Source organism: Euphorbia lathyris, chromosome 7 (assembly GCF_963576675.1).
Source record: "Euphorbia lathyris chromosome 7, ddEupLath1.1, whole genome shotgun sequence".
Lineage (NCBI taxonomy): Eukaryota > Viridiplantae > Streptophyta > Magnoliopsida > Malpighiales > Euphorbiaceae > Euphorbia > Euphorbia lathyris.
Genome location: NC_088916.1, coordinates 36405616 through 36419404, shown reverse-complemented (window position 1 = coordinate 36419404; position 13789 = coordinate 36405616). Strand labels below are relative to the sequence as shown.

The 13789-nt window shown below is 34.1% G+C and overlaps 1 protein-coding gene across 1 annotated transcript; it reads left to right on the top strand.

The window, feature by feature from the left end:
• The first annotated feature begins 7902 nt into the window (after positions 1-7902).
• LOC136201329 (uncharacterized) lies at positions 7903-12932 on the top strand. The gene is made up of 6 exons (XM_065991979.1): positions 7903-8282; positions 8369-8467; positions 8542-8583; positions 12339-12468; positions 12559-12660; positions 12735-12932. Exons 1-6 carry the CDS (start codon positions 8055-8057, stop codon positions 12803-12805), a joined length of 672 nt encoding a protein of 223 aa, XP_065848051.1. The 5' UTR covers positions 7903-8054; the 3' UTR covers positions 12806-12932.
• Positions 12933-13789: the final 857 nt, after the last annotated feature.

The following is a 13789-nucleotide window of genomic DNA, read 5'->3' as shown; positions in this document are numbered from 1 at the left end:
TATTGAGTTTTTAGTTACTTTGAAATATGATAAGAGGAAGAAGTTTATTACTTTTAGGAATAATAGTATCACCTATACTATTGATTATGAAGCTATGGGTAATATGTTTGGTTTTCCAACTAGTGGCTTTGTTGAAAGGCCTAAGGAGATTGATTCACACACCATTTGGCAAACAATTTTGGGCCAAAACTATTTTTATCCCAAAAACACCTCTAGCAAGATGATTCGTGACAATTGTGTGTTTTATTTTCACAAATTTTTGAGTTTCTCCTTGCTTGGAAGGGTTGAGAGTTCCAAAGTTCAAGTTCGGGATTTATTTGTGCTTGATTGTTTGTTCAAAGGTCTCCAAATTGATAGCATAGGAATGCTCTTTGATAATTTAGCCCGTGCCGCCGCATCACACACTAAGCAAGTACCTTTAGGTAATTTTATTACTGGACTTATGATGGGTGCACGAGGTGAATTAACGGATTTTCAAAACCTCTCCTACCAAGGCTATTTACCGCTTTTGGATATCGCGGCTCTTCTTCAAGCCAATTTATTGCTTAGAGATGGTCCTCCCATTTTTGTTTCGTATGAGGCGCGTATTGCACATCTTAGTGGACATACGAGTAGAGGAGCCTCTAGTTCACATGGTGTAGGTACCGAAGAGGGAGGTGAAGAAGAAGCGGGTGAGGAGGAGGCGCATGATGAACCACAACCACAAGCCCAATAGCCTAATGTTGATGAACCCATTAATTTGCAACAAATTTGGAACCAAATGAATGCACACAATCGTCAATTGAACTTGAGGTTGGATGATATGGTTGAGAGTAACTAAGCAATGAGTTCAAGAATCACCAAGGTGGACACCAATATCAACACCTTGCGGAGGGAGCACAAGTCAATACGACGTCGGGTATTATCATTCTTCCGTCGTCAAAATGTTGAGACCACACCGTCTCCACCAGATTCGCCTCCTCATGCTTAGGTTTTAGATTATCCTTTTATTTATTTTTTATCTTGTCATGTTTAAGTTTGGTACAATATTTATATTTACTACTATGTTTGGTACAATTTAATTTTTTATCTTATGATGGATAATTTTTATTTCATAATTTTTATCTCTTAATTCGTATGATTTATTTTTGTACAATTTTTTGTGTTTTATCAATTTTTGCACCAATGAGGACATGGTCCAAATTAAGTGTGGGAGGAGATATTACCTATATCGTTTTATTTTTAGTACGAATAAATGCAACGAATAAAAATAAATACCATTTATATAAACATAAATATAATTTTTAATGCAACAATTTTTTTTATACAATATGCAACATTTTAATATGCAACACATTTTGCAACAATATTTTTCAACAAAGTTATACTTTTTAATAATGTCAGTTTTTTTAAAACATTGTTTTTCATAACTTAACATTTTCATATGTTATAAATTGATCATAAGTTAAAAAATTTTAGGATATGATTATTTTTAGGTTATCTTTATCGTTAGAAAATAAAAATTCTATACGGACAATATTTTTCAAATTTTTCATAAAATCTCCGATACGATTTGAATAAAAACGTCTCGAGTAAATGTATTTAAGTAAAAATTCTTTATATCAATCTCTATTTAATATCATGAAATTCATGATAAAATAAATCTTATTTTCAATTTTCAATTAGGTTTATAGGCATTAAATTGAACTAACAATTTTTTTTCGGTTTGATTTTCGTCTTAAATTAACACCAATTGAAGTTTTTAAGGAAACTTTAGCCATAATACATGTTGAATTTTAAGTCAATAGAGGATGAATGTGCTATCTTTCTTTTTCCCAAGTTACAAATTTTAATTTTATAACTCGTGTTAATTAAGTCAAGTAGTCGTATTCTTAACTTTTGGCCACGATTGAGACCAACCTTATCACAATCGAGGTATGAAAGGGAAGAAACTTAAGTAAATGGTACTTTTGACCACGATTGAGACTATACTTATCACAATCGAGGTATGGAAGGAACGTTAAAATTAAAACAAAAATTAAGCGTGTTTAAGTTTAAAGTAACGATTGCGTCCACTCATGGCATGGTCGGTACCTCTTAAGTTAACACAAAGCAATTAAAATAAAGTTACGATCGAGACCACCTTTATCTTGGGCGTAACTAAGCAAATAAATTAACCTAAGTACTTAATTCATTTAATATAATTCATATAATAGTTTAGGTTTGGGAAAGGAAATTTTGTGCTTTAAAATGCCTTGAGACGAAAGACTCAATAACATGCGTGCTTATATCGTCCCGAATACTTCAATTTAAAAATTGAAAATACAAGACGAATGATATATCTCCTTTATACTAGTTAGTTTGATATTTTACGTATAAATTTGCCATGCGAAGTTAATCTTTTCGGCTTAACTAATTTAAAAAGAAATACAAAGATATATGTTTTATTTTCATAAAGAGATTAGTTAAAGGATAAATTCAGTGAAATTTTGCTTGGGACTAGCAAAAGATTAAGTGTGGAGATTTGTTAAGCCCAAAATATACCTAAAATATCATTAATATGTATCAATTTTACTATGAAATCGTGTTGTTTATATCTATTTAGAGTATTTTTACGTCCGAATATGTTTCTTTCATGCAAGGTACCTAAATATTTGGTAAAATCCAAATAGGAACGAAAACAAGTCAAAAACGAAGGAAAAACCCTAAGTTACGAGCAAAAGACGAGGAAAATCAGCGCACCAAAACGAAGATGACGGAATGATGTCGGAGTCGGGAAAAAACTCCCGTGTCGCGATCGAGATTCCCTAATCTCGGTCGCGACACGCTAATTCCAGATGCTCCCGCTTGTGTTCCGAAGACCAAAATTTTACTCCCTAATCTCGGCAGAAATTTCCCCATCTTGGTAACATCAGAGATTTCTCCAGCACAGTTTACACATGTTTTAATTCAAAGAAACGCGTCCGTTCGGGTGGATAGAAACGTCTCTTTGCAACGGACACGACTCTTCAACATCTATAAATAGAGAGTTGATTTCAGAGTTGTAGAGAGTTAGATTTTTTTAGATTAGTACAGAATTTATGCAGAAATTCTGAGTCAGAAACGATTCAAAGTTAGAGTTCAATTTTGTAAAAGCAATCTGATATACACACATTGTTCTTAGATTAATTATAAACACAGTAGCAATTAGATTTAGATTAAGATCTGTTCGAAGACTAGTTTACATTTTGGTAGAAGAAACATTATCTCTATTCCGAAGATTCAACGAGAAGATCAAGTAGCGGGTTCGACCCCGGAGCCTGACAAACTCTAACGAGGTTTGAGGAAAGGATTGACAACCTGGAACTCACTAAGTCCTCTTGAATTCTTCCATGCTTTTTTTTCTCTGTAAACTTGTATCAATTTACACTTCATCTAATAAAAGTTCATGCAATTCAATAAATTCTTATGTAGTTACTTTGGTAAATGATCCGAAGTAAAGTTCTGGTGTTTTCATTAAAACGTAGTTAAATTCAAAATCTTTACAAGGAAACTTTGTTGAACACTTGGGCAAGTTCATTCTTACGGACGATATGATCGTTAGGTCGGCTTATTGAAAATAAGTATAAACTTGGTCAAGGTAGAAATCTACTCAACATCAGGGGGATTCTCTACGGTTCAAAGCCTTTTAATTGAAGGAATTCACTTATTACATACTTATAATTTTTACAAAGTTTAAAGTTGGTATCTTTGCTTAATGCAAACAAGTACAACTCTTCTCTTATTTTAAAACGCTAAATGTTTCTGTCTTGTAATTTTATCTCAAGACGAAATTGATTTCTAATATTCTACATATATTCTAATCTGATTCTTATTAATTCAATCTCAAAACCAAATTTAATTAACGGTTTTCTATTTAATAAACCTAAGTCGTATTTAAACTATATCAAAATAAGCTTTTGTGAAAAAACATTCTCTGTGGGATCGATATCTTTTTATTACTACAAGTGAAACCGTGTACTTGCGTAAATCGCTCAACAGAAAGAACATTAACTTCAGGCTCGGTTAGACCAGTCCCCAGATGATCTCTCTTATAAACCATGCTAAGCCTTTCGCCATAATAGTAAGAGCGAAGACCACATGCATATTCATGATCTTTCTTATCTTTCTTTCGCCCCTCTTTTGCCGCCGCCAACGACCTTTTAGCTTTTGTTAATTCCTCATTGACATTCGCCAGATCGACTTTCATTTCATGGGCCTATATGATCACACGGGTAGCAATATTGCTTGCCTTCTCCTTCGCTAGATCTTCCTCCAACTCTTAGTTACGAGCCTCATTAGCCACAACCTTAATCAAGACGGATTTCGAAGCTTAGAGATGGTTAAAAAGCTGGAAAAAATGGAAAAGGTTAGAATGGAAGTAAGCATCATCAAAATAAGTCACAAAATGAAGATTTGATGAATACCACAAAGACTTTCGGATGGCGTGAGTAACATGGCTCGTGGGTGTATATTTGACCCGACTCTCCACCACGACTAGAACTTTAGCAATGGCCTCATCAATATCCTCCACAACCTTGTCCGACTCCATCATAAGAGAATGGCCATACGTTGCATGCCAATAATCACCAAGTTGGTGCTTCTCTAGTTGTGTCAACAAAAGGAATTAGGGAAAAGACCCAACAAACTATGAAGTAAAAATAAAGAAATACTTACAGGCGTAACTATTACTGGCTCAAGAATGGAGACGTGGGTGTTAGTGTGCCCTAGTTCGTAGCCATTGGTTCTGGAATATGTATTAGGCATTTTGTATATTGTTTGAATACATTGTATGTGTCATATGAATAAAGGCAATAATTCATAATATTTATATCTTGTGCTATGAAACATGTATGGAGTATCTGTTGATTGATAATCATAAAATGTTTGAGACATGTTCTATTCGTGGGAACGAATATAACTAAAGGTCTATGCATCCAGTATCTGTATAGTTGTGTAGGAAGTACCACTACAACACTTGTATAGTCAGATATGGATACACGTACGCGTTGATGTAGCTCAATGTGGAACTGGACCGATCTGCTCTAGAAAGATTCATGGTGGATGTGTCATTCATCTTCCTACAGCTGTCTCTAGAAGAGACATCACCCGTGAGTTCCTAATCTTTGTTTTAATTTTGTTTTGAAGTTCATCCCGTAGCAGTCTGACACGATTTAACTTGATTACAGAAAATTCCAACGGCGGCATTCTGATGCGCTTCGTTGATTTTCGATAATTAATCCCCAACAATGTGGAGGGTTAAGGGTTGATCTTGAACCACCACAAACATTCATAGCATCCACCAAAGGCGTAGATGCACCAGGCGTCTGACCGCCGTCTATTGACTTAAGAAGCCTCACCGCCCTGGCTTCGACGTTAAGGGTAAACTTCAGGGATTGTTTTAACTTTGGATTCTAGTTCTAGGATCTAGGGAACCCCAATAATACGCCATCTGCTTTTTTAATAAAAAAGCACCTACTCACCCAACCATGAATGTTGAGGACCCGGTACCACACATTCCAAGTCCTTTAGCCAAGGATACAAGCCTTTGAGAATGGTTATGACCCCTAAAGAAACAATAGATCCTGTATTCTCCATAATACGGATTTTTATCCTTTTCCTTTTGGGGTTTGAAGAACTAGTTTCTTCCCCCTCCCTTGAGACTGGGTTTTTGGTTTCGACAATGGCAATAGGGGTAAAAGAAAGCCGAGGCTCCAAATGGATTTTTTTTTTCGGAGTCTTCTTCTAACAACTCTCTGCTTTGACTCATGTTCTAAATGCTTAGAAAATAAATATGAAAGGATGAAAATAGAACACTTACATATAATAACTAGAATTCACGAGGAAACTTCGAAATGGAGGAAAATGGCTTCAAACCCAGGAAATCACCAGAAAATACGAAGAAAATACAGAGAAATGACAAGAGGAAATCACTCAAATGTGAAACGACCCCTTTTTTATAAGAAATGGCGCTCAGGCGCTTCGGAAACAGGGCCAAACATGTCATGCGTCCCTACCTGAACAGCAAGAAAAACAATGCCAGACAGAGCAATAATGTACATGACACGCCTCGAAGATGAACAGCCCTAAAGGGCTTTTTTGGTACTTTCAGGGGGGCTTTTGATAAGATCCGCATATTATCCTTGGAGCGAAAATGTTATAGTAAGAGTAAAGAAGGGTTCACAAGTATAATACCAAGCCACGTGGCTCGGAACATGATACGCCCAATTAAGACATACGCCAAACGGAGTTGAGAGGATAGGATTTGTCATCTATCCTTCATCTATTAAGATTCACCCATATACCTTCTCTGAAACGGTCTCAAGGGAAACCAAGGGTTATTGCCATTAATGACATTAAAGGTAGGAACGAATGCACTCCATGAATAAGCAATGAATGTGATAAAGAGCATTAATGGCGTGATTGTTCGTGTACAACATCATTAATACTCAAAGGTTACAAAAATCTATATAAATACCTCAATCCCAAAGTATTCGAGGTATGCTTTCTGATTACTAAAAGAGCTTTTGTCAATTATTATCATTCTTAATCCCAATACTGACTTTAGCATCGAAGTGTCATCCACTGATCACAACGGCACCTCATAGGACATGACTCCAGCCAGGTTTACTTTTCACGAATATCAGTCACGTACGGACTTTTGTATGGATTTTTTGAATCACAAATTTAAAAATTATAATCATGATAACACTCTGTTTAGGAAATATTAATGGCTTAAACAGATTGACTTTTCAACCAGTAGCTAAACCCATTTATTAACTAGGTTAAATACGTCGACTTATTTAATGTTTTTTTTATTATTTTTATTGCTTTTCATATTTTTTTTCCATTTTTCTTGTTTATACCGTTTCCCCTTTTTATCAATTTTGGGGATAATGTGAAAAAATACCCTTAACGTTTACATCCAGGAGCAATTTTACCCTTAATGTCTAAAACGAGCAATTTTACTCATAACATTTGCTGCCAAGAGCAATTTTACCTCTAAAGTTAGCAAGTTGGATCAATTTCAAACATTTCCTCATTCAGCAATAATTGCACGTAAGTTGAATTAAATAATATTTCATATTTATTTTACGATTTAATAATAGAATTAGAGATTAAAATTTTTAAATTCGGTGAAATATTTGAATTTTTTTATCGAACTAGTACAAAATATAGTATATTTTTATTTTTTAATTTCACATTTAATCATATGTTTGTGATCTGTTACTAATAAGTGATAAAATGACGCACATGTGATGCGTAGATGACAAGATTCATAACCGAGAAAACAATTTGATGAAGAATTTCTCCAATTGACTCAATCTATCAAAGTTAAAGGTAAAATTACACTATTTTAGACATTAGAGATAAAACTACTCCTAGATGTAAACGTTAAGAATAATTTTATACATTATCCCTTTTTTTTTTATGTTTCTCACACTTTTCATGTTTTTTCATTTTTCAAATTTCTAGCAATTTTTTTTATGTTTTCATATTTGACCATTTTTTCCATTGTTTTTCTTTCTTTTTCTCATGTTTTTCTAATTTCATCGATTTTATCGCAGATTATTAAATTAGTTAAAAATTCAATCTATTTAATTCGCAGCTCAATCCATTTATTATATGGATTAGGTGAATCGATTCAACTCATAAATGGGCCATTCTATTCATAAATGGATCAATCCTAACTCGTTTGAGTGCGGGTTACACGGAACCTTAAATGCCTGATTTATTTTGAGACCTCTAATGTTGTATAAAGTGTCATTCATATACGTCACATGGCGGGTGTGCACAAGGTAGAGCCCTTCCTTGAACATCCCTGCAAATCAGGACCGCTAAACATAGTCCAGCCAATGCCCATCCATCCCATCTTTCACCGTTGATCAGATTGACCATCAGGGAACCTTTATCGCTTTCGCCAATCATGCCTAATTTTTCAACCGGTGGTCCGCCACTTCTTTTGCCTATAAAAATAATAGTAAATCATACAGCTTCCAAAGCAATCCATTCTGCTAAACAAAAACAACCACCACGTTTTTCAGGATTTCCAGCAAATGGTAAAGGAAGCGGAGAAGATCACGAGAAAACCCAGATTTCTATGCCTCCATGGATTCAGAACCAGCGGTGACATTCTCAAGAAACAGTTGTATACTAAGTGGCCTCAATCAGTTTTGCAGAAGATAGATCTTGTCTTTCCAGACGCAGCTTACCCAGCCCAAGGCAAATCCGAAGTTGAAGGCATTTTTGATCCTCCTTATTATGAGTGGTTCCAGTTCAACAAGGTCTAGATTTTGTTCCTTTTTTTTATTTGTTATTAATTTAATTGAAAAAGGGAAAAGAACGATGAATTCGGTCTGATCTGTTTCAGGAATTCACCGAGTATACCAACTTCGAAAAGTGTCTGAATCACATCGAGGATATAATGATTGAGCAAGGGCCGTTCGATGGCCTTCTGGGCTTCTCTCAGGTAGTTATACATTTACCTTTTTCTGTTTGGTTGTGGCATAAATGATGTGTTTGCGTTGCGTCTATCTTTTTCAGGGGGCAATTTTATCGGCGGGTCTTCCGGGACTGCAAGCCAAGGTACCCAATGAAGTTGTTAATTTATATTAAAATTAGGGTTAATTTAAAAACGAAAATGATTGTGTTTCTTTTTTTTCCTTAAAAATAAGAGTGTTTAATTTTTTTATTTACAAATCAATGATTTTAGGAGATATAATTTAACCGTTACGAAATATTGATAATATTAAAATAAATAATTTGAATTAAATTTGTTAATTACTATAATTATCGTGGAAATCTTTTTTTTCTTTTTCAAAATCATCATTTTTAAAACCCTGTCAAGATACTAATTAATTATTCCTTAACTAAAACCACACTTAAATAATCTCAATACTAAAAAGTTCAAAAACTAAAATTGCTAAGGAATAGGTCCTAAAAATATTAGGAGCTAGTATTAGTAAAAATAGGATTTCTATTTTTATATTTTTTTAAGCTTAATATTCATCCAGCTCCATTGACTTATTCAAATTGATCATTTTACCCATCAAACTCATCGAATGTTCTATTTACGCCCTTAACTCCATAAAATGGTATTTCTCCCCTCTTTAACTTGTTCAAATTGGTTATTTTACCAATCACCAACTCATCGAATGTCCTATTTACCTCCTAACTCCATAAACGTGGTATTTATCACCTCTTATGATCTTATTTACCCCATTAACTCCATAAAAGTGGTATTTCTTATCCATTTATAGTACAAAATTAATAGGACTTATTCAAATGAGTTTGAAAATATATTTTTTTAATATCAACTTTTTATTTTGTTTTAATTTAATAATTATATTGATCATTCATGTGTTTATTACAATAATATTGTATTACAAAAATTAGATAATCAAAATTTAACTAGCCAAAAAAGTTAAAAAGAGAAAGAATGAATAAAAGATACAAATAACAAGAACATTACTATAAACAAGTTAAAGACATTATACGTAAGGAGAAGGTACCAAAATAGACTTATAGTTTTTAGGGAAGAAGCCACATACAAAATAGCACAAATATAGGTTTAACGTTTAAAAAAATGTATGAATTTAGGTCTCGATAACGGATTGTAAGGGGTGAGAAATACCACTTTTATGGAGTTAAGGGGTAAATAAGACATTCTATGAGTTTGGGGGAAGGTAAAATGACAAATTTGGACAAGTTAAGGGGCTGGGGGAGCATTAGGCCTATTTTTTTATTTGTTAATAAACAAACTATCATATAAATTCGATTAAAAGATGTATTGTACTATTTAAAAGGGTTAATTACATATAGATGCCATATGGTTTTTGTCGACTTGCAGATAAGTATTTGTGGTATTTTTTTACAAACGCAACAGTGGTTTGCGCTGTTACCAAAATCATGGCAACTGTCCTAACATTGTTAAATGAGAAGCGTAATTTCAAAAAAAAAAAAAAAAAAACTTTCTTTTTTACTTTTCTTAAAAACAAGAGTTCTTGTTCTTCTTTTTTAATTCTTAAATTCCGGAATTAAATTTTTTTTTGTCTATTTCGGCGTCTAGATGATCCAGACAACTTTGTTTTTTTTAATAATGCTTACAATATTATCAATTCTTACAATTTTCTATTTTGAGATTCATCAACGGTTAAATTGACAATTTCAACCTAAAAGTCATTGACTTATAAATGGAAAAAATCTTAGTTTTCTATTTTTAACCAAAAAAAAATAATCACAGACATCTATTTATAAATTAGCGAAACCACGTAGTTTTCCAAAACTAAAAGGTAAAAAAAAAAAAATACAAATACAAATACTATTAATCCCCAACTAGCGCTTAGAGTTTCTTACAACATCGGGAGTACATAGATATCCTGGGAACCATCCTTGCTATGCTGTACTGATTTTTGGTTACAAGAGCGCCAAAAACATTAAATAATCCAAAACTAAAAGAAAATACCTAAAATTAACCCTTAAAATTATGGGATAAGTGTCTAATATGACTGTAACGAGTGAAGTGTGAAGTGTCGATTTAGTTCTAATATATAAAATGGTTCAATTTTAACCCTAACATTTTGAAACATGATTAATTTTAGCCATATATTGCTGAAAATTTGAAAATGCTACTTTGACTACAATTTAATTGTGATATAAGAGCTTTTAAACATCAATTATGTCTAAAATATTTAATGGGTTACTAACAAAGTTACAAAAAAAAAAAATCTGTTAAATGCTAATAACTAAGCCTCTATATATAAATTAATCACAATTTTTTTTTTTGGTCAAAGTGTCAAACGTTTACACTAGTATTTTTTTTTTTTGGTAAGAAGGGAAGAAAAAAAACAAACAAACAAAAACCTAACCCGGGATCAGTCTAGGAAGACTGACCCCAATCCTATCCTCAAGAAGAGAAGGTAACATAAAAGGAGGAACGGAAACGGTAGAAACACCTAACATCCCCCCATGCCCAGCAGCTGCCAAGCGATCCGCCACGCGGTTTTGCTCCCTATAAATATGGGAGAAGGTAAGAGAATCGAAGGCAGGACGAAGCCTCAAGATGGCTTTAATGAGATTCTGACTCTTAAGACAAACAGCCTGTCTATCCGAAATCCTGTTGATAGCCTCCAAATTGTCAGACTCCACCGAAAGTCTTTTAACACCCATGCGAATGGCGAGTTTAATGCCAGACAAGATCCCCCAGAGCTCTACAGTAAAGGAGGAGCCCGTACCTAAGTTATGGGTAAACTCAGCCAGTCAGGCGCCACCAGCATCCCGAAGAACTCCACCAGCAGCAATTCTGCCATTACTAAGGCAGGAGCCATCCGTATTCAACTTGACAACCCCTTCCCTGGGCTTCCTCCAACCAACTAACTGGACCTCTTTAACCGGGGAGGGGTGAACCAGGGGCTCTCCTTCAAAACTCTTTGTAATAACAGAGAGTTTTTTCGAGAAGTAAAACCGGAGGTCAGGAATAAAGACAGTCTTCTCAGCAAGTAACTCTTCATTCCTCCATTTCCACATTTGGTGACAAATAATAGCGAAGAGAATAGCCCCGTGCTCCATACTGGCCAACAAATTCCCATTAACGCCTTCAGAGAACCAGTCAATATCAGAGAACCCCATAAAGGAAGGAAGGATGTGGTGAGGAAGGACCCCTTCCCAAACCTTTCTACTATTCGGGCAATCCCTCAAAGCATGGCATAAGGTTTCCACATGGCCGCTGCATCTGCTACAGGCACCAGATACAGCCAAGTGCCTTCTGTGTCTATCTGCATTCGTGAGGAGCCTGTCTTTGACTCCCAGCCATAGAAAACTCCTAATGCGGTAGGGGACTTTGAGGGCCCAAATGGACTTCCAAATTTCCAAAGGAGGATCAGCCCTATTAGGGGTAAAAGCTTCATAGGCCGATTTGCAAGAATAAGAACCATTATTAGTCAAGGCCCAGCAGTGTCTGTCCTTATCCTCCTCCTGATTACTAATCTTCACACCTCTAATATTAAGGAGGGTCTCCAGGCTAAGAAAGGAGTCGAACTTAGACCAGATCCAGTCTCCCTCCGAGTCCATACACTAGTATTAATATAGTTACAAACATCAACAAAAAAGTTATGAAACTGTTTCAGTTTATCGATAAATTTGTTTGAAAGATATAACATTTAAATAACTTTTTAATTTTTTTTAATAACGTAGAACTAAAATTGATTTTGTTTGAAAACGTTTAGATTAAATTTCATAATAATCCCTAAAGCTATTATTGAAAGTTAAATGTGAGGTTTTATTTTCAAGTGTCTAGTGCTGTATGTATCGATAACTGAGCATGGTTTAATTTTGATTGGCAGGGCGTGGGTCTAACAAGAGTACCCAAAATACAGTTTGCGATAATAATTGGAGGGGCGAAATTCAGGGCACCGTCTGTGGCTGAAAATGCATATACTTATCCGATTGAATGTCCATCCCTCCAATTTTTAGGCGCGTAGCTTCTTGTTTTTGAAATGAATTCAAAAACATTTCACTCTTGAATAATAAAAGTGATATATTTGTGTTTGTTTGTTGGTTCAGGAGAGATGGATTACTTAAGGCCATATGGATTGGAGCTGTTGGAATCATTTGTAGAGCCTGTTGTTATCCATCATCCCAAGGGCCATACCATTCCAAGGCTTGGTAATAACTCACTATTTTGTTTATTGATTTGATTTGATTTATGAATATCCAATTTTTCCTATTTCTTATTTCAGATGACAAAAGTGAACAAACCGTGCTCAGCTTCGTTCATAGAATTCAAATGATGTTGAGTGTATTAGAATAAAGTTTTAATTTTAACGAAACAGATGATTTTATATATATATATATATATATATATATATATATTGCAACTGATGTGTTGTACGTGACAAAATTAGCTCAAATGAAGAATGTGTGTTTATATTTTTAAATATTTGGGTGAAGTTTTAATTTCAGGTAAGCTAATGGTATTTTTGGAAACTTTTTCCAATAATTTCTACATTGAAAATTATTATTTATTTTATGTAAAATTAAAAAAAAAAAGTGGAGTTGAAAAGTACTTAGAAGCTCTATTTTTCAGCAATCAAAATGATTTCTGAGAATCATTCTATGGGTCTTAACAGTCGCAACCTCATCAAAGCTATTATAAGGTTTTGCTCCTCCTTTGAGTTCGTAGAGTTCAGACACATTTTTAGAGAGCAGAATCGTGTTGCTGATCGCTTGGCGGCGGCGGGCCATGAAGGGACGTTAGGCGTTACTACCCTTCCTGTTTCCCCTAGTTTCATCTCTCATATTCTCTTAGAAGATAGGATTGGGGTTAGCTTCCCTAGGCTAATTCCTGGGTAGTTTGTTGTTTTTCGTTTTTCTTTTCCTTTTCTACCAAAAAAAAAAAGAAGCTCTATTTTTCGAGAGAGTTATATTCTTAAAGGCTTTATAAATTGGCATTGATTTTAAACTCCATCTAATTCAACAATCAAACAAATTGGCTCAGATTTTAAAACAAAAAATAGATTCCAATCATCTTCAACTTTGTTTAGTAAATTTAGCTCTCCTGAATTGCGATATGACATCGAATTAAGCTTACGTTAAATGCATTTATATCTCTTTTTTTTTTTTTTTTTGTAAGTTTCTACTTTTCAAACTCAATCAAAATTTTATGTTGAATTTACATTTACGTTCTTTCATTTAATAAATACTCATATCCCTTGTGAGATTAATTATAAACTTAGTTGTTTTCGTCATTTCGACATTCACAACCGGACATTTCACATTTTCAAACTTACACGTT

What these genes read in the sequence shown, in the direction of transcription:
- LOC136201329 (XM_065991979.1), top strand. Translation starts at nt 8,055, where the DNA reads ATGGTAAAGGAAGCGGAGAAGATCACGAGAAAACCCAGATTTCTATGC. An exon ending in AGTGGTTCCAGTTCAACAAG is followed by an intron (nt 8,283 to 8,368) that starts GTCTAGATTTTG and finishes GATCTGTTTCAG; the next exon opens with GAATTCACCGAGTATACCAA. An exon ending in GCCTTCTGGGCTTCTCTCAG is followed by an intron (nt 8,468 to 8,541) that starts GTAGTTATACAT and finishes TATCTTTTTCAG; the next exon opens with GGGGCAATTTTATCGGCGGG.